Here is a 21,456-nt window from a genome sequence, read left to right on the forward strand (position 1 = left end):
TTATCTTCTGATAATGAAAAAAATATTTTTTTTTTACCTAACTCAAAAGGCGTCGGCTGGTACATGATTCGTGAGATTACTTTATTGTTCAGATTACGACTGACTAATCAGAGATTACGTGAAGAAGAGATAAAGGTTCAGGAAAAGAGCTCTAACAATTCAGCATGAAAGAAGTTGTGGATTAAGTCAGATAAAACTCAAAACAAATCATGTATAGCTGTTAAAGGTAGTAGGCACTACGTACAAAAAAAAAAAAAAAAAAAAAAAAAAAAAAAACCATGAGTTTCAAATGAAACAAGAAGACATTTTCTCTCATCTTCAAAAATATTAACTCTGATGAAAACCAACCCAAGTTACAACAGAATTGAAAATATTTCATCGTTAATATTAATGGGGACGTGGAATTCTGTGTCATATCCACCATACCACCTGACAGATTCTGTTCGGCTTATTTATTTATTTGTATATTATTTTATTTATTTTTTATGTTTTTATCTGAGTATAGAGCCCATGGAGACAGTTTGGGGGCCAGAAAGCAGAGTACAGCTGGGCGAGCGTCCTAACCACTAGATCCATTCACGAAAGATAACGTAGCATTACAAATTAAAGATCTATCCATTCTTTTCTCAATACCTATCAATCAATTCAGCTCACAAACGAAAGATTACCGGGAATCATTTACAGTTTATTATTAAACAGAATAATGTTCCAGGAAGCTATTTAACAATGTTGTATAGCAGCTTGCAAGAGGCTATAATTCTTGCTTGTTAAACCCAAGGTCATCACCATATCGGGTATACGACTGTGATAGCGTTTTGTATCTTCAGAGTCAACAGGTAACGTGGTGCTAAATTAGCTTATGATTTCCACACAACACGCGCACTTACTTACATACACACACGCGCGCACGCATATATAAACTCGAGAAGTCAACTGACTGCCCCTATGATGCCATACAGTTAGCATCGCTCAGTTTTTTCCTTTTTCAACTGTACCAAGATCGTCACGTGATTTAAAAATACATTGCAACGCATAGAACCATTTATATAAGTATTGAAGTCCCTTTCTTGTTCAAGAAGGCAACAATAGGCTACCCTCAAACATCATGATCATCGTGAACCTGTAAGATTAGCTGGAGTGTGGAGCTATCTTTTGTTATGTCCACACACAGCTTTCTGTTGTTTACGTCTTCCATGTATAAAAAAAGCATGTCTTCTCATTGTTCTCCTATTTCTTTCCCTCTCTGTATTATATATATATATATATATATATATATATATATATATATATATATATATATATATATATTTATATATAGTTCACTTTTTGGCCGAGTCGGTAAAGACGTCACTGAAGTCCTTATTTCTCCTCTGTGCGCTGGTTCGAATCCACAAGAGGATGAAATTATTATCAACTAAAAAATTCCCCTTCGGTTAATAAATATGAAAAATTGGATGTTAAAGGACATTTGTAGCTTAATGCATGTATATGAATCAAGGTGATGTGATAAAAATTCATACGTTTAAGTGTGTGTATGCATGTTTTCCATTTTATTTAGAGAAGTGGCGCAAAATCGGTCGTATTTAGTAATTGTGAGAAGTATTCTTAGCAAATTTTTCCAAGCTTCTATTAGTAATTTCTTCTGATAAGACCAAACAAAAGTTGGTAACAGTGCATTCATTATTGCTTTCTTCTTGCTATTAAATCTGAACATCAGCTTTCATTTGATAATTTACTGTGAAGTCTCAACAATTTCCGGATAATAATACGAGGGGTGCATAATGTGTCCTTCTCAGTGCTGCATTTTTATTATTTATTGAATGCCTGTGTTCATTTAGCCAGAAGATTATTGTGACTTTAATACAAGGAAAGGATAAACTATCTATCTTTTGACAATGCAAACTGCAGGTCTTTTATTCAGTATACAGATCTTCTAAGACAAACAATAAATATCTTTCCGGTCCTCCCATGAATCACGATGAAATCTGGTGCCTAGAAAAACAGCCAGAGCCTCTCCCTCCTGTAGTGGGGTAGCGCCGTCAGCGCACCTCATGCGGTGCAGTAGGTAGGCATTACTTAAAGTTCTTTGCAGCGTGCCATCGGCCTATAACTGCAACCCCTTTCGTTCCTTTTAGTTTACCTCCTTTCATATACTCTTCCTTCTATCTTACTTTACACCCTCTCCTAACAGTTGATTTATAGTGCAACTGCGAGGTTTTTCTCAAAGTAGAAAATATCAGTCCATCGGGCCAGCCATAGATCTGTTAATCAGCTCAGTGATCTGGTTAGACTAAGATATATACTTAACGACCTCCTGTTACACCTTTCACTGTCAATTTTCATTTCAGTGCTCGGCCTTTGGCCTAAGTTCCGTATTCAATTAACCAGTCTGGAAAAACAGAGGCGACTACTACCAAATTACATCTTCTATATGTAAATGCAGGTTTTGGTTGTGATAATATGATGAATAATGTAATATTTTTGCCTTTCTGACAGATCACCGACGAACTCCGGCAAAATGGTTAGTGTAGATCCATATCTTTTTAGAATTATTGTACGCCGTTATATCAGGCAGATGACATTGAACATACTGAATACTTGTACGTACATAAAATATAGCTTTTGCATTACGTCACTGAATATCTTATCACTGATATTTTCATAGAAAAAAAATAAAAACTGTTTTTGTCTTTCATCCAGAAACGCTTCAACTTCACTGGTATGATGGCGCCCACTTTTGCTCCTTTTAAAAGTGACGGGTGAGTTATTATTCCGTTGGCAATTCATCCGTTATCTTTCTTTAGTAAGTTATCTTGTGATTACCAAGGCTAGTTATAGTTATCCCTTGTAAGTTGTGTAGTGTTCCATAGTAAGTAGAGTGGTTTTCATAGAGGTTGAATTTTACTTTCCTGTTGCCAAATGCTCGTAGCTTTCCCCAACAATTTTTTAGTATATTTTATTGCAGCTGTTTAGGTTTTGTTTTCGCAAACGCGAAAGCTGCTATACATGTCATCTGTAGTTTTCTAAATGAAACTGTCTGCAGATTCCCATTGCAAATTAGCTGTAGTTCATCTTTACCAGCTTTGTGTAGTTTTCCTTAGCATGAAATCTATAGCATTCCTTGACAAACTACCTGTAGATTCTCTCACCAAGTTAGTTTTTTTCTTCTTCTTCTCCACATCAATTTACGTCAGGGTTTCCCGAGTACAATTCTGTAGAATCCTCCAGTGGCTTATATGTCGAAGTTTCCATCAGTGTTTCTGCATTTTTCCTTAACATGTAATCTGTATTTAACTCTTGCATATCGTCTTCAGATTCTACCAGCAACTTATGCTTAGGTTTCCTTAGCAAATCATCTGTATTCTCTAGCAATTTGTGTAGATTCCCTCAGTAACTTCTTTAATTCTTCCCCTAACAACTTACTGTATTTTTCTCATCAATTTATTTAATCCGAAAAATTATTATACTTAATTCATCGCTTCTATTTTTCAGCTCCCTGAATCTTGACTGCATTCCAACCTACGCCAGGTACCTTAAGAAACATGGAATCACGGCAATCTGGCGTAAGTTTCAGCTGTAAATTTTCTATTGGTTCATCTTGGTTATTACTAAGGCCGATACCAGCAAGTTTTAAGACTTTATTAGCATGTCCTGGCAAGCTACGTAGGTTGCCAATAATACACAACTTTCTAAAATGGCTCATTCTTAAAATTTAAAAAATCTAGAAAATGATGCATAAACATGAAAGACTTCATGAAATGCACACTTACATACAGGACCCACTGTCCTGCTTACATGCAGATATACCCTTTTGAAGCGATAAAACTAACTAATTAAAAATAAAAAAGATACCTGCATTCTTCATGAAGCTAAATAAAAAAAAATATATATTATTTTGTATATTTTCTTTCAGCAAGCTTTTAGCACATCCTACTAAGAACAAAGTTCAACTCGGATGTTTGCAAAGTAGGTGTAGTATCGATAGCTTTAGTTGTATAAATATCATAAAGTTATTAATATTATTCATATCATTCACGCCACGACAGTGAATGGAACGGCCGGGGAAGGGATGTCGATGACCGTGAGCGAAAGGAAGCAGATCGCTGAGGCCTGGATGAAGTGTCGAGATGAGATCTCCACAGTCGTCGTGCAGTGCGAGGCCGGGAGTTTCAAGAACACCTGCGAGCTGGTCAGTTGCCCAAAGAGTGTTCCTTCTTCTTCTTCTCTTCTTCTTCTTCTTCTTCTTCTTCTTCTTTTCTTTCCCCTTTTCTTCTCCTTTCTTTCTTTCCCCTTCTTCCTCTTTCTTTCTTTCTTTCTTTCTTTTCCCTTCTTCTTTTTCTTCGTCTTCTACTTCTTCTTCTTTTCTTTTCTCCTCCTTCTTTTTCTTATTTCTTTCTTTCCCCTTCTTCTTCTTCTTCTTCTTCGTCTTCTACTTCTTCTTCTTTGCTTCTTGTTCTCAATTCTTTTCCCCTTCTTCTTCTTCTTCCTTTCTTTCCCCTTCTTCTTCGGCTTCTACTTTTCCTTCTTCTTCTTCTTTTCTTTCCCCTTCTTCTTCTTCATCATTCTACTTCTTCTTCTTCTTCTTCTTTTCTTTCCCCTTCTTCTTCTTCTTCTTCATCTTCTACTTCTTCTTCTTCTTTTCTTTCCCCCTTCTTCTTTTTCTTCTTTCTTTCTTTCCCCTTCTTTTTCTTCTTCTTCTTCTTCTTTCTTTCTTTCATTCTTTCTTTCTTTCCACTTCTTCTACTTCTTCGAATTTGCTTTTTTTCTGCTTCTTCGTCTTATAATTTGGAGCCTTTTGATCCTTTTTAAATATCTTCCTTTTTATTGTAATTGTTACTTATCTTAGTCTTCTCCTGTTCCTTCCATTCCTATACTTTCTTTTCTTACTTCTTCATCTTCTTTATCTCATCATCGCCATCCTTTCCCCCGATTCCTCTTTTCTCTGTCAAATTCTTCTGTTCAAAATCAGGTCTTCTGTGTTAGCGGAATTAAGCGTTGTTTGCGAATAACTGTTGTCCCTGTATGTCGGTGATTTACCTGAAGTGCCAGGTTAGGATATTTTAACAAAGTTCAATTACTTTTAATTTAGCCAACATTAGCAATATATTTTCAGTGCAGGCGGATATGTTACGACAATGGTAAATTGAATTATTCGTGGCCTTTATTGACATAGGTCAGTGGTTTTAACCTAGGGTGTTCGCACCCCTGCTGGGTTTTCCCAGGGGTGCGAAGATGCCTATGAATAATTCAAGCGAAATATATATTTATATACGCATGCTATTTTTTCCGCCAAAAATAAAGATAAAATATAATTAATAATAATAATAATGAATAATAATAATAAAATAATAATAATTATTATTATTATTATTTTTTTTTTTTTGCTCTATCACAGTCCTCCAACTCATAGCTGTTAAATTAAGCTACATTATGTTACCAACATTTTCTTCCTTAGGTCAAACACGCGGTAAGCATTGGCGTGGAAGGCGTGGCCCTTCTTCCCAATTTGTTTGACAAACCAAAGACCCCTGACGAACTTGTTGACTTCATGGAAGAGGTTTCTAAAGTATGCCCAAATACTCCGCTGTTTTACTACCACATTCCGATGAAAACATGCGTCTCCAGTAAGTAGCTTAATTTGATCAATTCTTTTATTTGCAAGTATGAAATCTGCGGCCCATGCGAGCGAGTACGTTGGCGAGAATGTATTCTGAGAGACAGTTGCAAGCGATAGGCTCTTGCGAGAAGCATTCTAAAAAAAGCGCAAGTTATGACCAAACACATTTTTTTTATATGTCTGACCACCTGTAATATTATAACCTAATAAGCACCGTTGTAGCAATGACTTATCTTTAAAGATTTGGTTAATACAGTGTGTTTGAGGCAGTAACTTGACCCATGATTTCTGTCTTCGGCAGTGTTGCTTCACAATAATTTATTTATTTTTTTTGGCAGAATTGCTTTACATTATTTTCATTTAGTCTTTGGCAGAATTGCATTACATTATTTCATTTGGTCTTTGGCAGAATTGCATTACATAATTTGCATTTGGTCTTTGGCAGAATTGCATTACATTATTTTCATCTGGTCTTTGGCAGAATGGCTTAATATCTCATTCCTTCTTTGGCAGATTTGCTGAGTATTGCATTCTGTCTTCGTAGAATTGCTTAGTATTTATTTCCGTCGTCGGCAAAATTGCTCATCTCATTTTGTCTTCGGCAGTATCCATGAGTGAATTTCTCGAGAAGGGGACCAAGAGAATTCCGAATCTAGCTGGCCTCAAATTCACCGACATGGACGTTGCCGGAGAGGGCAAGAAATGTCTGCAGGTGGCTGGAGGAACACTCACCATCTTCAATGGGTTTGATGAGGTAAGAGTTCCAGAGCAGCTACCCCTTTCGCTTAGTTAATCCTTTCTAATGTCAGATGGCTTTGATATGACGACGAGCCTGAGATAATTTTGTAGACATTTTTAATTTAGATATTTCATAGCTTTTCAAAACACTGCATAACCTATGAATTCTACCCCATGATCTCCTTGCTACATGCTCTTACAGTATACTATAAACGTTCTCGGTTTAAATAAGACTTCAAATTTTCCTTTATAGCTGCAAATATAACTGAGCATCTCATGATCTGTTGTTCAGTAACATCTATTCACTATTGATGAGGTCCTTCAGTATTGTCCTATTACCTCTTAATTTTTTTAAATATCATCCAGACAGTTGTCAATCTCGAAAACGAATAATTTTTGCATAATGAAAAATCAATCTTGCCGTGTTCTACAGAAATTACAGGAAGTGGTCAGTCACTAATTTTATGTCGCTATTAAATGGTGAACTGATCTGACTGTCGTTTCTACAGTTACTGTTCTTAAGAAAGTTGGTAGCTACAGTTATTCTTGTTTTCAACCACAGAAGTTGCAAGAGGCAGTCAGCCTTGGCTTCAACAGCGCCGTCGGAGGAACTTTCAGTGGGTTCCCCACAATGGCGTCTCAGATCTTCTCCTTAATGAGAGAATCGAAAGTATCTGAGGCCAAGAGGGTCCAGGAAGAACTTCTCACTCAAATTGGTGCTGTTTTCAAGCAGAGTAAGTTGTGGGTCACTTTTGTGCACTTTGTCAGGAAAGGGTCTCCCACTATCAGTATAAATTGTTGATCACTTCCTGTCAGAAAAGGGTCTCTCACTAGCAGAGTAAGATGTTGGTCAGATGCATGCTGCACTCTCTGTCAGAAAAGGATCTTCCGCTATCAGAGGGAGTTTTTGGTCACTTTTAAGCACTTTACGTCAGAAAAAGGTCTCCCCTATCAGTGTAAGTTGTTGATTGATCACTTTTATGCATTTTTCGTCAGAAAAGGGTCTGTAAGTTGGTCGGTCACACACACGCAGTAGCTAGACACACACACACACACACACACACACATATATATATATATTTTTTTTTTCACTGTGTGACCAACCAATTTACTCCAATAGTAGCAGACCCTTATTTGCCGGATATTATATATATAAATATATATATATATATATATATATATATATATATATATATATATCCGGCAAATAAGGGTCTGCTACTATTGGAGTAAATTGGTTGGTCACACAGTGAAAAAAAAAATATATATATATATATATATACTATATATATATATATATATATATATATACTATATATAATATATATATATGCATATATATGTGTTATATATATATATATCTATATATATATATATATATATATTGTTTGTATATATATATATATATATATATATATATATATATATATATATATATATATATATATATATATATATATTAGCATTTTTATTCGCTTATCTATTTGCCTTCATTTTTATTTTTAACTCCTATAGTGATTGATGATGTATTGAATTACTTGTATTTATGTTAAAATATAAATATGATTTATGAGCAGTTTACTGTTATATCTACATTTTACCAACTGCGTCATTCCGTTCAGTTAAGGACTGTCGTCATGAAACTGGTGTATTAATCATATTTTCCTAATCTATTCATTCACAGGTAGCGGTGGATTTACAGTAGCGTCCCTGAAAACAGCCACGTCTCTCCTGACGGGGATTGACATGGGCCCGACGCGATTCCCGGTCAAGCCCTATACGCCCGCGATGGTTGATAGGCTCAGGGAAGACTTGAGAGCTGTGGGCCTATCAGTCCACTAAAATTCCAAGCGACGAAGACGCTAGAATATCCAGTCGACATCAAAACCTAATAATTTTCAAAGGAGTCTGTTAACAAACACAGTTGTTGGGACTTCCAATGACCATTCAAATTAAAGCAATACAGCTATAATTTCATTAATTTTGAAAGTAACTGATAAAGAGGCATTCTCTTTACTAAACACTCGCTTTGTAACAAGTCAATAAATGTGAAAATCCGTAGAAAAACTATAACCTCTTATTGACGTTTGGAATGAAAAAGGGGTATATTGTATAAATAAATGAGAGAGAGAGAGAGAGAGAGAGAGAGAGAAAACTATAAACTTCTTATTTATGTTTGGAATGAAAAAGGCATATGTTGTATAATAAATAATATAAATGAGAGAGAGAGAGAGAGAGAGAGAGAGAGAGAGAGAGAGAGAGAGAGAGAGAGAGAGAGAGAATCTTCTAGCAACTACAAAACAATCACATGCTGGTGGCTCGAAATAGACGCCTACCATACTCTTGGATAGTCTTGGTAAAGGTAGTGTTTCGTCACCATTAATGACAAGCAAATACAGAAATGATTTTTATATCTTACAAGTACTTTTAAAAACACACTCGAATTTCTCTATTACACAGATAAAAATAAGAAACTTTTTACAGGTTTTTTTCCCTAGTTAGAGTTAACTGACAATAGCAGAGTGTTTCACGTTCAAATAGCCTATTGGCCTATTTGACATGTTAATAATTAGGCCATCCAACGAAATAAAACGGTAAATATACAGATGTTATCATACAGGATTTATTAAGTTGGCCACTTCCTGGACAAAGACTTTACATGACATTTCCAAAGATTCAGGGTACCGGGAGATTAAATTTTATCGCACTAAATTGTGTCCATATTTCCAATGTGATAAGTAGTATTTTAAAACTTGGCCAAATCCAGTTGGTGTTTCGAACATATTCGTCAATTAGGTAAGTTTCCATGAATTTAACACATTCATGAATGTCTGTGTTTATGACAGTTTAATTACCAAATTCAGAAGATCAATTAGTTAACTTTATTCACACCTAAGAAAATCTATCAATCTACCGGATTCAACTGTCCTTTGAGACACATTACCAATAAGTGTCGTCGTCACTGCCATGGGCTGCACTACGCTAGTCTTGTTGTGATTGAAGGTTCGTCTATCAATTTTTATCATTTTTGTGCATGTCTCTTCAGAAGTCGGGCTCATCTGCCTCTTGTGAGTGTTTTAGGTGTATTTCTACAAGTCTCCGTAATTTCTTTCTTGTTGTGTGTGTTATAAAAGGTGTTTTAACGAGTGGTGGAAGGGTTACGGTAGGTCCTCTAAAGGCTGCCCGCCCTCATTGTTTACATTGGTTAGTAGTAGCACATTTTTATTACATTATTAGTAATACATGGTTTTTGTAGGTGCTTGTAAACTATCATTGTGTCAGGTTGCTCGATGACACATTCAATACTTGTGCCGTCACGGCAGGCAGTTTTAGCCTAAATACCTAGTCGAAAATCTAACCATTCATAGAATCCCAGTTCTTGACATACCTAGCTACCTATAGTAACTAGACCACCTCCCTAACCTCACAGGGACTGCCATGCCCTGACTTGGCTTGGTGGGGTGAAATCTCGATTTCCCTTCCATTATAGAATGACCTCATAGGTTCCAGTGTTTGGCCCAAATTTTCTATTCAAAGTGGACTATTGTCACTGCACGGTGAAAAAAGTGTAAACAACCACGGACGATGCATCGCCATCACACTGGCCAGGCCTTATTCACTTGATATTTAATTGGTGTGAAAAGAATACAATTACAACTTTAAGCATACCATTCAAAAGATTGAACTTTCGCAACATAGGGTAAAACATCACCGACTACCAACACTTATCAAGCTGGACGGGTCTTATTCACTATATTTAATTGGTGAAACAAGAATACAATTACAACTCTAAGCATACCATTTCAAAAGATTGAAGTTTCATCAACATAATGTGATATATGAAAGCCCCATACGAACTAAAATAAGCTTGTGATGCTCTTCGTAAAATATGTTTTCAAGGCAGTTTTGAAATCCAATATGGCGGCTACCGTGTGGATGGCAGGTTCTGGTCAGTGACGGAGACCATCTTTCCCAGCCTTCCCAGCACTCATTTAAACAATGTTAGCATATATATGTAACGTTTATTGATCTTACTCAAGATTGCAGTTGTAATCAGCACAATAAAACAACATTTTGTTGCCTATATTAGTGAAAGTATGAAACTTGTTATTCCCGGGGTCATGGTTTGAACTGAATTCATTTTTACCTTGTAATCGGTGGTTTTTATCCTTACTGCCATCACAACTGAAACTCCACAGTGCTTATTTGATTGTTATTATACACATTTTGGTCTTGATTCACTCCACATTGCACTTTAAACAAGTTGCTGTTCCTGGTTCCTATGCGCTCGCGCCACAAACAGTCACAAGCAGCAGATGACGACACTGTTTATGAGGTGCAAAGCTTTATTCTCTTATTTGTTTACTTTACTCATTATTTAGTATAACTTTATTTCAAAATGTTTATTTTAAACATCTAACTTAACTGGTAGTTATAGGGTAAAACATCACAGCAGGCCAAACAGGCCACCTACAATCGAACGCTTGCCACCCTCCGAAAAAGTACATTATAACGCGTCCTAACACCGGAGATGGGCATCAGTCGCAACTTGTTGTTTGGTGAGAAACGGAGCTAAAGACCTCTACTCTCCTTTCGAAGTAAGTATTTTCTCCAAAGTTAGAAATTAAGGCCAAATTTTAAGATTTAAACAGAGGGTACTGAAAATGGCGCCCACGGCAGTGGAAATCTCACCAAAACGCTTTAGAAATTTTTACTTACAACTAAAAATGTTTCGAAGATTGACGCCATCTCGATGTTTACGGAGTCGCTTGTGTCAACAAACTTTCCATTTCCTGTGATAAATCCGTACACCACTTGTACCCACAGACGCTGGAGCACTTTTATCACAACAATCGAAACACGATTTCTCACCAACAAGAAGCCAGGAGTAAACAGCTGTTTTGGTAGAAGATGACGAGAAGCGTACTCTTGGCTAATTTTTAAATAAGTAGTAAAACATCAATATTTTACATATTTATGATGATTAATTTGAAAATATTCGTTATTGAAAAAGTAACTCGACTCTGACTCAAATTTAAGTAATTATTTTTCTGAATTAGAACGTTCTTTTAAGTTCTGTATTATGACGTCACGACATCTTGACTTTCGTACCTATTGTAAATAATTGCTATACTCAACTGTCATTGCAGAACAGTTTACCAGTTATTCATGCAGATTGTTATCAGCTATACATGTAATTGTTATAATCGTAATGCGCATATATATCATTATTATTTACTTTTTGGATATATGAAGAAGTTTTACTGCTGGATTATCGCCGTAGTGTGACGCAATCGTTTTCGGTCCATGGGCCTCTGTCTGTTTTCGCACCATAAGAAATTATGGGGCCGAATTTGCAATGACCAGAAAGTCGTTTTTAAAAGAGGAAAGTTAGCATTGAGGGGCATATGTTTTGACTGAGAAAAATACAAATTTATTCAATAGCTAGCTTGTAAAAAATACTTGGTTATAAAAACTTGATTGACAACTAAGCAGCATGTCAACTATGGGTTTCAGAGACAGTGCAAGCACGTTTTTGGGCAATACCTATTTCTGTTACGAACACTCGTAACAGAACGAGATTTTGCTATAGTGCATTACACCCAGTGCCGTAATTTATAAGGGTAATTCGTGAATCACTAATCGTAAAGAATAACGACACTTGTCCTTGTACCAAGAGACAAAAAACTCCATTATGCAGAAATGGATACGAACACGTGTATAAAGCTCCACCTACCCTCTCCCCACCCCCACCCCCCCTCCACCGCCATCCCTTTTCTTCTCGTTCCTTCGCCCTTTTCTTCTCGTCTCTGCCTCTCTCTCTCTCTCTCTCTCTCTCTCTCTCTCTCTCTCTCTCTCTCTCTCTCTGTTGCCATTCGGTATGTGTTTGACCCTCCAAACTGGGTATAAGACTTACACACAAAACGTTGAAATTGGTGAAATTAGGCTATGTATTGGAAGTATATATACATAAATATTAAAGCAATTTTATCATTATTGCATTACTATGACAACTAGAATTCATGGAAACAGTTATAATAATGGAACGGCTATGTGTGAAGCCTCCACTAATGTGGCAACGATGATTTTGCCATTCTTAGCATGCAAACATTAAAGCATGCAAACATTAAAGGTTACATTTATTTCTGGCATATGATTATTAAAGAAATTCAAAATACTAATAAAGACTGAAATCAATGAAAAGTGCTAGCAAAACAAAAAGCAAAAAAAAAAAAAAAAAAAAACGTAGTCGTTCCTACATGCACTTTTCCGTATTCGTTCCTCTATGGTTTTCGGCAGCCAGATGTACGAAAACGTTAGAAACATTTGATTTTATCTACTTTAGAAATATCTGTAATTTTTCGGGGTAATTTGGTTGTAAAAAAGGGATAATATGACATGAATTAAATCAAAATTTTTAATAAAGTAAATTTAAACTAAATAACGAGTAAAGTAAACAGTTTTAGGGAATAAAACTTTGCGGTTTTCGTCGTCTGTCGTCGTCTGCTGTTAGTAATTGTGTTTATGGCGCGCGCGCTTAGAAACCAGGAACAGCAACGGGTTTAAAGTGCAATGTGGAGTGAACTGAGACCAAAATGTGTATAATAACAATCAAATAAGCACTGTGGAGTTTCAGTTGTGATGGCAGTAAGGATAAAAACCGCCGATTACAAGGTAAGAATGAATTCAGTTCAAACCATAACCCCGGGAATAACAAGTTTCATACTTTCACTAATGTAGGCAACAAAATGTTGTTTTATTGTGCTGATTACAACTGCAATCTTGAGTAAGATCAATAAACGTTACATACATACGCTAACATTGTTCAAAAGAGTGCTGGGAAGGCTGGGGAAAGATGGTGGCAGTCACTGATGAGAATCGTCCATGCAAAACGTAGCCGTCATATTGGATTTCAAAACTGCCTTGAAAACATATTTTACGAAGAGCTCACATGCTTGTTTTAGTTCGTATGGGGCTTTCATATATCACAATATGTTGACGAAACTTCAGTCTTTTAAATGGTATGCTTAGAGTTGCAATTGTATTCATGTTTCACCAATTAAATATCGAGTGAATAAGACCCGTCCACCGTGATGAGGGTTGGCATGTCGTGATATTCTACCCTATAGGGTAAAAAACCGCATGGTACAGGGGTGGACCATGTACAATCAATGTGTACAACCCCAAGAAAAGTACTGACACTGGAGTAGAGGTCTTTAGCTCCGTTTCTCACCAACAAGAAGTCGCGTCTGATGCCCATCTCAGATGTCAGGACGTGTTATAATGTACTTTTTTTGGGGTTGTACACATTGATCGTACATGGTCCACCCCTGTACCATGCGGTTTTTTACCCTATATAGCTAACGTCCCTGACGTCACGGCAGAATTTCAAAACTCGCGGCAATCGCCGATTGGGTAGTCAGGTGCACCACCTGTGCGCCCTCTACCCAGGTACGTAGAACCGTTCCCTATTCCTCAGATCTTCCCTGCCGCCGCATCGGTGACATCGTTGGAATTTTGCTCGTTTGGCCCGTGTTTTTTCACAGTTATTTGGTGAAGTACACTTTGGCTTTGGCTTTCGCTTGTTTTTGGGTGCATGTGGATCATCTTGATAATGATGATGGATCATAATGAATGATGATGATAAGAGAATGTTTGATTTAGAATATTATTGCTTTAACTCTTGCTTATTCTTGATCTCTCTTTTGCATTTTCCAAACATGTCTGACTCTGCTTCGAGTGTAAGAATGTGAGTGAGAGGATGTAATACTCGGCTTGCTAAAGCCTCGATAGATCCTCATTCAATTTATATGAATTTAGAGGCAAGAGTGGAGAGTTTGATGATAGGAGGAAGAATGTGTCCATTTACCTGAAAATGAGTGGATGGATATTATTGCTATGTGCGAAAGCTTGAAAAGAATAAGATCAGGAGAGCGAAGAGTAGTATGTCTCGCTCTTCTAGAAATAGTCAGGGAATTGACAATTCTCTTTCCCTTGCTAGTGATCCTATTGATCCTGCTTCCGTAGTAATAGTTCCTATTCCCCCTACTGATACAGGTGTTGGTCCAACTTTAAAGGACATGATAGCGACCATTCAAGCCCTTGGTAAAGGTAGAATCCCTCGTAGAAACAGAGAAATCATGGTCGAATGTGAGAGATCTTAAAATCACAAGTTACAGTGCTAAAATCAGTGCAAGTGCAAGTGCAGTGGAGGGTGCGACCGCTCGGATCTGTCGCGCTCCTAGTCCTAGACCTCTTCCAAGCTCACCAACCCCTGTGAGAAGGAATGTCGACCGACGAAGGGAGGTGAGAGGTTTTAGCTCCCAAGCGGCCGTCCCCTCGAGCGTACCTGTTGACGATCCCCAGGACGCTCACCCTCGCCATAGGTAAGGCGAAGTAAATTTATTATGTCTTTCTGTTGATACCGCTCGGATCTGTCGTGCTCCTAGTCCTAGACCTCTTCCAAGCTCACCAACCCCTGTGAGAAGGAAAGTCGATCGACGAAGGGAGGCGAGAGGTTTTAGCTCCCGAGCGACCGTCCCCTCGAGCGTACCTGTTGACGATCCCCAGGACGCTCACCCTCACCATTGGAAAGGCGAGGTTAAAGTGTTTTCTTCGTCGTCTGACAACGCAGTACCCAGACGGGGCTGGCGTCAGACTTCGAAATCTAGATCCCTCAATAGACAACATCCAGTAGAGCAGGACGCCAAGTGTCAAGAACTGCCAGGATGTAGTTATTGGAGCAGCCCGAAGCGCTTCCCTTCCAGCTTCGATATTTGCTCTCCTACCAAGCTAACACGCTAGATGTCACACAGGCAGCCGTCGTCTTTGGTAGGAGGCAAGGAAATATCGGACGGGGGGGAGGCCTTCGGTGCCGGCAGCAACTCCGGAACGCTTCTCTTTCGACTCCGATGCTTGCTCTCCTACCAAGCTAAGACGCAAGATGTCGCACAGGCGGCCGTCGTCTTTGGTAGGAGGAAAGGAAGTATCGGACGGAGGGAAGCCTTCGGTGCGTGCTGCAACTCCTGAACGCTTCTATTTCGACTCCGATGCTTGCTCCCCTACCAAGCTAAGACGCAAGATGTCGCACAGGCGGCCGTCGTCTTTGGTAGGAGGAAAGAAAGTATCGGACGATTGGATGCCTTCAGTTCATGCTCCAGCTCCTCCTGCTGATTGGCGTTCGTCTTCAGGACGTTCGTCTCTCGCCGAACAGGATGAAGAGAGATATTGATGTTGCGGCTTCCCCAGTCTGTCCCCAGCAGCAAGAGGCTCCGTAGATTTCCTTACTGCAAGATTTGCAGCAGAAGCTCTCCTCTTTAATGCAGGCTTATCAGCCTACTACAAGCAAAGACTGCATAAGTCAAAAGCTTGGACGAAAAGCTGGACGCCAGGACGACATGCCTCTAAAAGCTGGACGCTAGGACGTAGAGCGTCAAGGTTTTCAGCACCTAGACGACAGACATCAATATTCTGGACAACAGGACGCTGAGCGTCAAGAACCTGGATGCCAGGCGTTGAGATTCTGGATGCCAGAATGCCAAGCGTCAAGATTCTGGACACCAGGATGCCAGGCGTCAAGTTTCTGGACGCCGAGCGTCGAGAGGCTGGGCGCCAAGACGCCAGGTATCAAGAAACTAAAAGCCAGGACGCAGATCGTCAAGATTCTCGACGACAGAGTACCAAGAGTCAAGAAGCTAGATGCCAGGACGCCAGGCGTCAAGAGGCTGGATGCCAAGACGCCGAACGTCAAGTATTTGAACAGCAGGACGCCAAATGTCAAGAAGTTCGACACCAGGAGGCTGAGTGTCAGGATTCTCGACGCCAGGACACTTGCAGGCGTCAAGAATATTCTTCGGAAGCACTGACGAAGCATGACATCGCGACGTCGGTTATGGGTCGATCGGAAGAAGGGAAGGATGACTCCTCCCCCTTCTCCTTTTGGTCCGATGGAAGACTCTTCCGACGAAGAGAATCAAAGACATCTACAGCCTTCGTCGGACTTGAAAAGACTTATTAAAGTTTTCACGGAACTTTTTTATTAAAGTTTTCACGGAACTTTTTCCGGAAAACTTTGTTCCAGCTGCCCCTCGTTCCCCACCTTCAGAGTTCACTCTAGGGAAGACAACTAAGAAGTCCGACTTCACAAAGATGGTGTTATCACGCTCTTCGAAGAGAGCGTTGAAAATTATGAAGGAATGGATGGACACGGAAGAGAGACCAAGGAAAGACAGCTTTTTATTGTAGTGTCTTACCGAACAATTATAGAGCCGTGATTTCCACGAGCGGCAGGATACTAAATTCAAATTTAGCGCGTCGGCGTCGCCAACACTGGTGGTGATGACGTCATCTCCCTCCACTCGCGGGAGAACCAGGTACAACTGCCCAGGTGAATTCAATTCTTTTCCTGCCGGCGTCCGGTGAACATCGGTGGTCGGTGCGGTTGGATGACTTTGCTTCGCTTTTTTTTCTTGTGGAATTGATCTTCGAATTGGTGAAGTACTCTTTTTTGGCGTTGTTGTTATTTTGCTTTTTATTTAGGCGTTGCCATGTCGGATTCTAGTCCGTCGGGAGTTAGGTTTTGCATCTCAGGATGTAAAACTAGATTATCCAAGTTAGAATATGATTCTCACACTAAATGTGTTAAGTGTAGGGGACAGGTTTGTTCAGCAGATCGAACATGTAACGAGTGTAGTGATTGGACTGATTCTCAATGGAAGTTTTTAGTTCATACTCGGAGAAATTAGCTAAAGACAGAATTAGAAAAGCAGCGCTTAGGGAAAGTAGACTTAGCTCCGCTTCGTCTTGCGATGCTTCTGTTCCTTCTGTTTCTCCTCAAATTGTTATGTCTCCTTTAACTACACCTCCTATTGCCTCCTACTAATCCCGCTTCTCCGGCTTCCCGTGTAGTTTCTTCCGACACCATTGCCAGTCTGGAATCGAGGTTAGATCAGAAATTTTCGGTACTATCGAATACGGTTTTGCAACTTGGTAATTCAGTTGAAGACGTTTTTGGAGAAAGCGGCTTCAGGTAGAGTGTAGTTGAGGGTGCGTCTGTCTGTCCTGACACGTCTCCTAGACAAAGGTCACTGTCCAGCTCCCCCGCACCGGGGAGAAGACATACCGGAAGTCCAAGGGAGTCGATCGGGATTTGCCCACAGACAGGCGCTCTCTTGTTGAGCCTGTTGCGCCTCAACAGGGCTCGGTTAAGCGTTGGAAAGGTGTGTTGCGGTCAGACGCCTTTCGAATGATTCAAGCGATTCGTCTCCGGTCGCACGGCGCTCTTGGCGAGATTCGCCCGTTTCGCGTCCCTTAAAGAGGCGTTCAGGCGCCGATTCTTCGCCTCCTCCAGTCAAGCGGTATAAGGAGCCTGAGAGTAGGGTTGCGCGCTGGCCGTTAGCGGCTCGTTCAGTCGCCTCAATCTGTGCCTTTTTCGGCTCCATCTACTAGTAGAGATTGTGTGGTTTTAGCGCTGTAGCTAGCAGTTCTAAGGGTGTTTCTTTAGGCGCTTTTCGTCTGTTTACGCCTGATGCGCTCCTGTTTTCGCCTCGACTTTCGACGGCTCCGAGCGAGGCGCAAGTAGTTTTTCCGCCTCCTGCTGCATTTAGGCTCTTCCAAGCTACGCTAACTGTTTTTGATTCGTCTCTGGCGCGCCTTTGCGCAAGCAGTTAGAGATGTTAACCAACTGGAGAATGAGTCCAAGGGGTGGTTCGAAACTTCAGATCCGGTTGTAGTTCCGTCTACTTCTTCGGCGGTATCGGAGAATGAAGAAGAAGTAGAGGAGGAGGATTCACATCACCTCTCGTGTTATTCATCTCCTTAGATTTCTTCTGGTATCTTATCCAGATTATTTTGAGAAAGCGGCCCCCCCCGCGCTCCCAACTTCGACTTTTTTGATGAGGAGGAAAACTTCAGACCCTCTCCTCCCAAAAACTTGTTCTATCTAAAGCGGTTAGACATTCGTTGAAAGAGACGGAGAAATGGATGTCTATGAAAAGAGACTTAGGGAAGGCTCTTTTTGCTTACCCTCCCTCTAAGTTGCTTCGTAAGAGGTATAGGTTTTATGTAACTGGGGAAGCTCCTTCTCTGGGAGTTTCTGCCTCCTCCCAGGGAGACTTCTCCAGTTTAATCGACTCCTCTAGAAGATCTGCTTTCGCCGCAGCGAAAGTTTTCTTTACAGCGCCTGAGTTGGACCACGTTGTAAAGAATCAATTTAAACTTTTGGAAGTCTTTAGCTTCCTTGATTGGACTATTGGCGCTTTAGCGGCCAAGATCGAAGACTGTCCTTCTCTTTCTCAGAGTTAGCGGAGGATTGGATTGGTGTTCTGTCCTGTGCGGACAAATCCATTAGGGATGGATGTGATGAGTTAGCTTCGCTCATCGCCTTTGGTACCCTTAAGAAAAGGCAAACTTTGGTGCTCCTTTGCTTCTAAAAGGGTTACGTCCAACAGAAGTCTGCTCTCTGTTTGCTCCGTTTGTGAAAGATAACTCTTTCCAGACGATGTAGTGTCAATTTCGTCTGCGCTAGATAAGAAATCTACTTCGGATTTACTGGCACAGTCTACTAAGAGACCTAAAGTCCTCCTGGAGACTGTTCCTTCGGTTTCTCCTCTGACCCAAGCGCCTTTTCGAGGGAGAAACCCAAGCGCTTCTTTCGGCCGAAGTCGAATTTGCGACCTCAGTCTAAGGCCTCGGCCAAGGTTAACAAACCTTCCAAATGAAAGCTCGGTTCTTCATGCACCAGTGGGAGCCAGGCTGGCGCTGTTTTGGGAGGAATGGGAAAACAGAGGAGCAGAAGCCTGGGTAGTGCAAGTACTCAAGTTCGGCTATCGTATTCCTCTCGTTTCACCTCCCTCGCTCTCACCTGTGCCAATTCCATTCCAGGCATACTCTCCGGGCTCAGACAAATTCTGGCGCTAGCCGCAGAAGTGGAAGCGCTTGTTCTCAAAGAAGCGATAGAACAGATAGAAGGGGATTTTCCTCCAGGCTTTTACAATCGCCTTTTTGTAGTTCCCAATCATCAGGGGGCTGGAGGCCGGTTTTGGATGTGAGCGCCCCTGAACTTGCATGTCCAGAAAACAAAATTTCATATGGAGACCACTCGGTCGGTTCTGGAGTCCATCAGACAGGGGATTGGATGGTCTCTCTGGACATGCAGACGCTTATTTTCACATTCCGATACATCGCGAATCTCGGAAGTACTGAGGTTCATGTTCGAAGGCAAGGTGTTTCAGTTTCGGGCGCTTTGCTTCGGACTAGCGACCGCTCCTCAAGTTTTCACCAGGGTTCTATCCCCGATAGGAAGCTGGCTGCACATTTTAGGAGTAAGAATCTCCCTCTATCTGGACGATTGGCTTCTCCGGTCGGGAGGAATCAGAGAGTCGGTGCATGAAGGACCTTGGAACAACTCTGGATCTTGCCAGAAAGTTAGAATTCTGGTCAACAAACAGAAGTCCCAGTTTGGTTTCCATCTCAGAGCATCCTTTATTTGGGGATGATTCTGAATGCTCAAGTTTTTCGGGCTTTTCTGTCCCCGAAGAGGGTTCAAGGCGTCTGGAGACAGTTCAGGAGTTCTTGGACAAAAGGGAAGTTCTGCCAATCAGTGGATGAGGCTCCTGGGCAAATTGACGTCAGTGGAGAAATTTGTGACGTTGGGAAGACTGCACATGAGACCTCTGCAGTTTTTCCTGAGAGCCTCTTGGTGCAGGAAGACACAACCAGACTCGATTACCTTTCCTGTCACAGATCAAATAAGAGGACCTAAGGTGGTGGCTCTCGAGCAAGGTTGGAAAGAAGGGGTTAGATTTACGACCCATCCTCCCGAACCTACAGTCTTTTCCGACGCATCGGACACAGTTGGTTGGGAGGCCCTACTGGGAAATCAACCGGACTTCAGGAGCTTGGTCGGAGAAGGAGAAGAAGTTCCACATAATGTAAAGGAACTGTTAGCAATTTTCTTGGGGCTCAGACAGTTTCGGAGCTTAGTAGAAGGTTGAGTAGTGGCAGTGCATTCCGACAACTCCACGGCTCTCTCGTACGTGCGGAAACGGGGGGGGACAAAATGGGGGGGACTCAGTCTTTCTCTCTGTACGAAGTAGCAGGATCTCCTCCTGTGGTCAAACGAAGCGAAGGTTCAGCTAGTCCCGAGATTTGTTCCGGGAAAGATGAACGTCCTGGCGGACGAGTTAAGTCGTCAACAGCAAGTGTTACCTCTGGAGTGGACTTTGGACAACAAGATTTGTCAGAAACTTTGGCGCCTTTGGGGACGACCGTCAATAGACCTGTTCGCGACATCAAGGAACAACCGTCTTCCTCTCTTTTGTTCGCCAGTCCCAGATCCTCTAGCTTGGTCGGTGGATGCAATGCTGTTGGAATTGGTCGGGTCTGGAAGCTTATGCATTCCCTCCGTTCGGTCTAATAAGAGAGGTGCTGAACAAGTTCATGTCGCACAGCAATGTAACGCTAACGTTAATCGCTCCTTTGGCCCAGGAAAGAGTGGTTCCCGGCCTTCTCCAGTTGTTAGTAGACTTCCCCAGACTTCTTCCTCCAGAGAAGCGGCTTTCTCAAACAACCTCACTTCAAGAGGTTCCACCAAAACTTGTCCGCTCTAGCTACTGACAGGGTTCAGACTGTCCGGAATCTTGTCAGAGCGAAAGGATTTTCAAGAAGAGCTGCAGAAGCTATCGCTCGTTGTAGGAGAGAGTCTTCTAACAAACTCTATCAAGGGAAGTGGAGAATCTTCAGAGAGTGGTGTAGAAGTGCTAAAGTCTCTACTTCCTGCGACCTCTTAACAGAAATAGCAGATTTTCTTCTATTTCTTAGGAACTCTAAGAAACTGGCTCCTTCGACGATCAGAGGATATAGAGCCATGCTCTCTTCGGTTTTCGACATCGAGGTTTGGGATATTTCCTCCAATTAGATCTCGGACCTCATTAGGTCTTTCGAAACCACTAAGCTCCCGCAAGATACAGTGGCTTGGAACTTAGATGTGGTGCTTAAGTTCCTCATGGGGCCACCGTTTGAGCCTTTGAAGTCGGCTTCACTCAGGAACTTGACTAAGAAGGCACTCTTTCTATTGCACTAGCTTCTGCTAAGCGTGTCAG

The 21,456-nt window shown here is 40.8% G+C and overlaps 2 protein-coding genes across 4 annotated transcripts in view; both read left to right on the forward strand.

Annotated features, from left to right (window-relative positions):
* Positions 1-8,422, forward strand: part of LOC135205533 (N-acetylneuraminate lyase-like) — a 9,356-nt gene extending 934 nt beyond the window's left edge. The window contains exons 2-9 of the mRNA XM_064236285.1: positions 2,497-2,521; positions 2,701-2,759; positions 3,493-3,563; positions 4,047-4,189; positions 5,456-5,624; positions 6,223-6,371; positions 6,918-7,089; positions 8,040-8,422. Coding sequence (XP_064092355.1) covers positions 2,519-2,521; positions 2,701-2,759; positions 3,493-3,563; positions 4,047-4,189; positions 5,456-5,624; positions 6,223-6,371; positions 6,918-7,089; positions 8,040-8,197 — 924 coding nt within the window. The 5' untranslated portion in view covers positions 2,497-2,518 and the 3' untranslated portion in view covers positions 8,198-8,422. The remainder of the gene's footprint in view (positions 1-2,496; positions 2,522-2,700; positions 2,760-3,492; positions 3,564-4,046; positions 4,190-5,455; positions 5,625-6,222; positions 6,372-6,917; positions 7,090-8,039) is intronic.
* A 784-nt stretch (positions 8,423-9,206) lies between these two features.
* Positions 9,207-21,456, forward strand: part of LOC135205534 (protein SGT1 homolog) — a 150,821-nt gene continuing 138,571 nt past the window's right edge. For 2 of the 3 annotated variants that reach the window (XM_064236286.1, XM_064236288.1), the window contains exon 1: positions 9,294-9,423. The gene's annotated coding sequence lies outside the window, so the exon portion shown is untranslated. Of the gene's footprint in view, positions 9,424-21,456 lie in introns of all 3 variants that reach the window. The other variant, XM_064236287.1, reaches the window with a different exon arrangement.

This window comes from Macrobrachium nipponense, chromosome 24, assembly GCF_015104395.2.
Source record: "Macrobrachium nipponense isolate FS-2020 chromosome 24, ASM1510439v2, whole genome shotgun sequence".
Lineage (NCBI taxonomy): Eukaryota > Metazoa > Arthropoda > Malacostraca > Decapoda > Palaemonidae > Macrobrachium > Macrobrachium nipponense.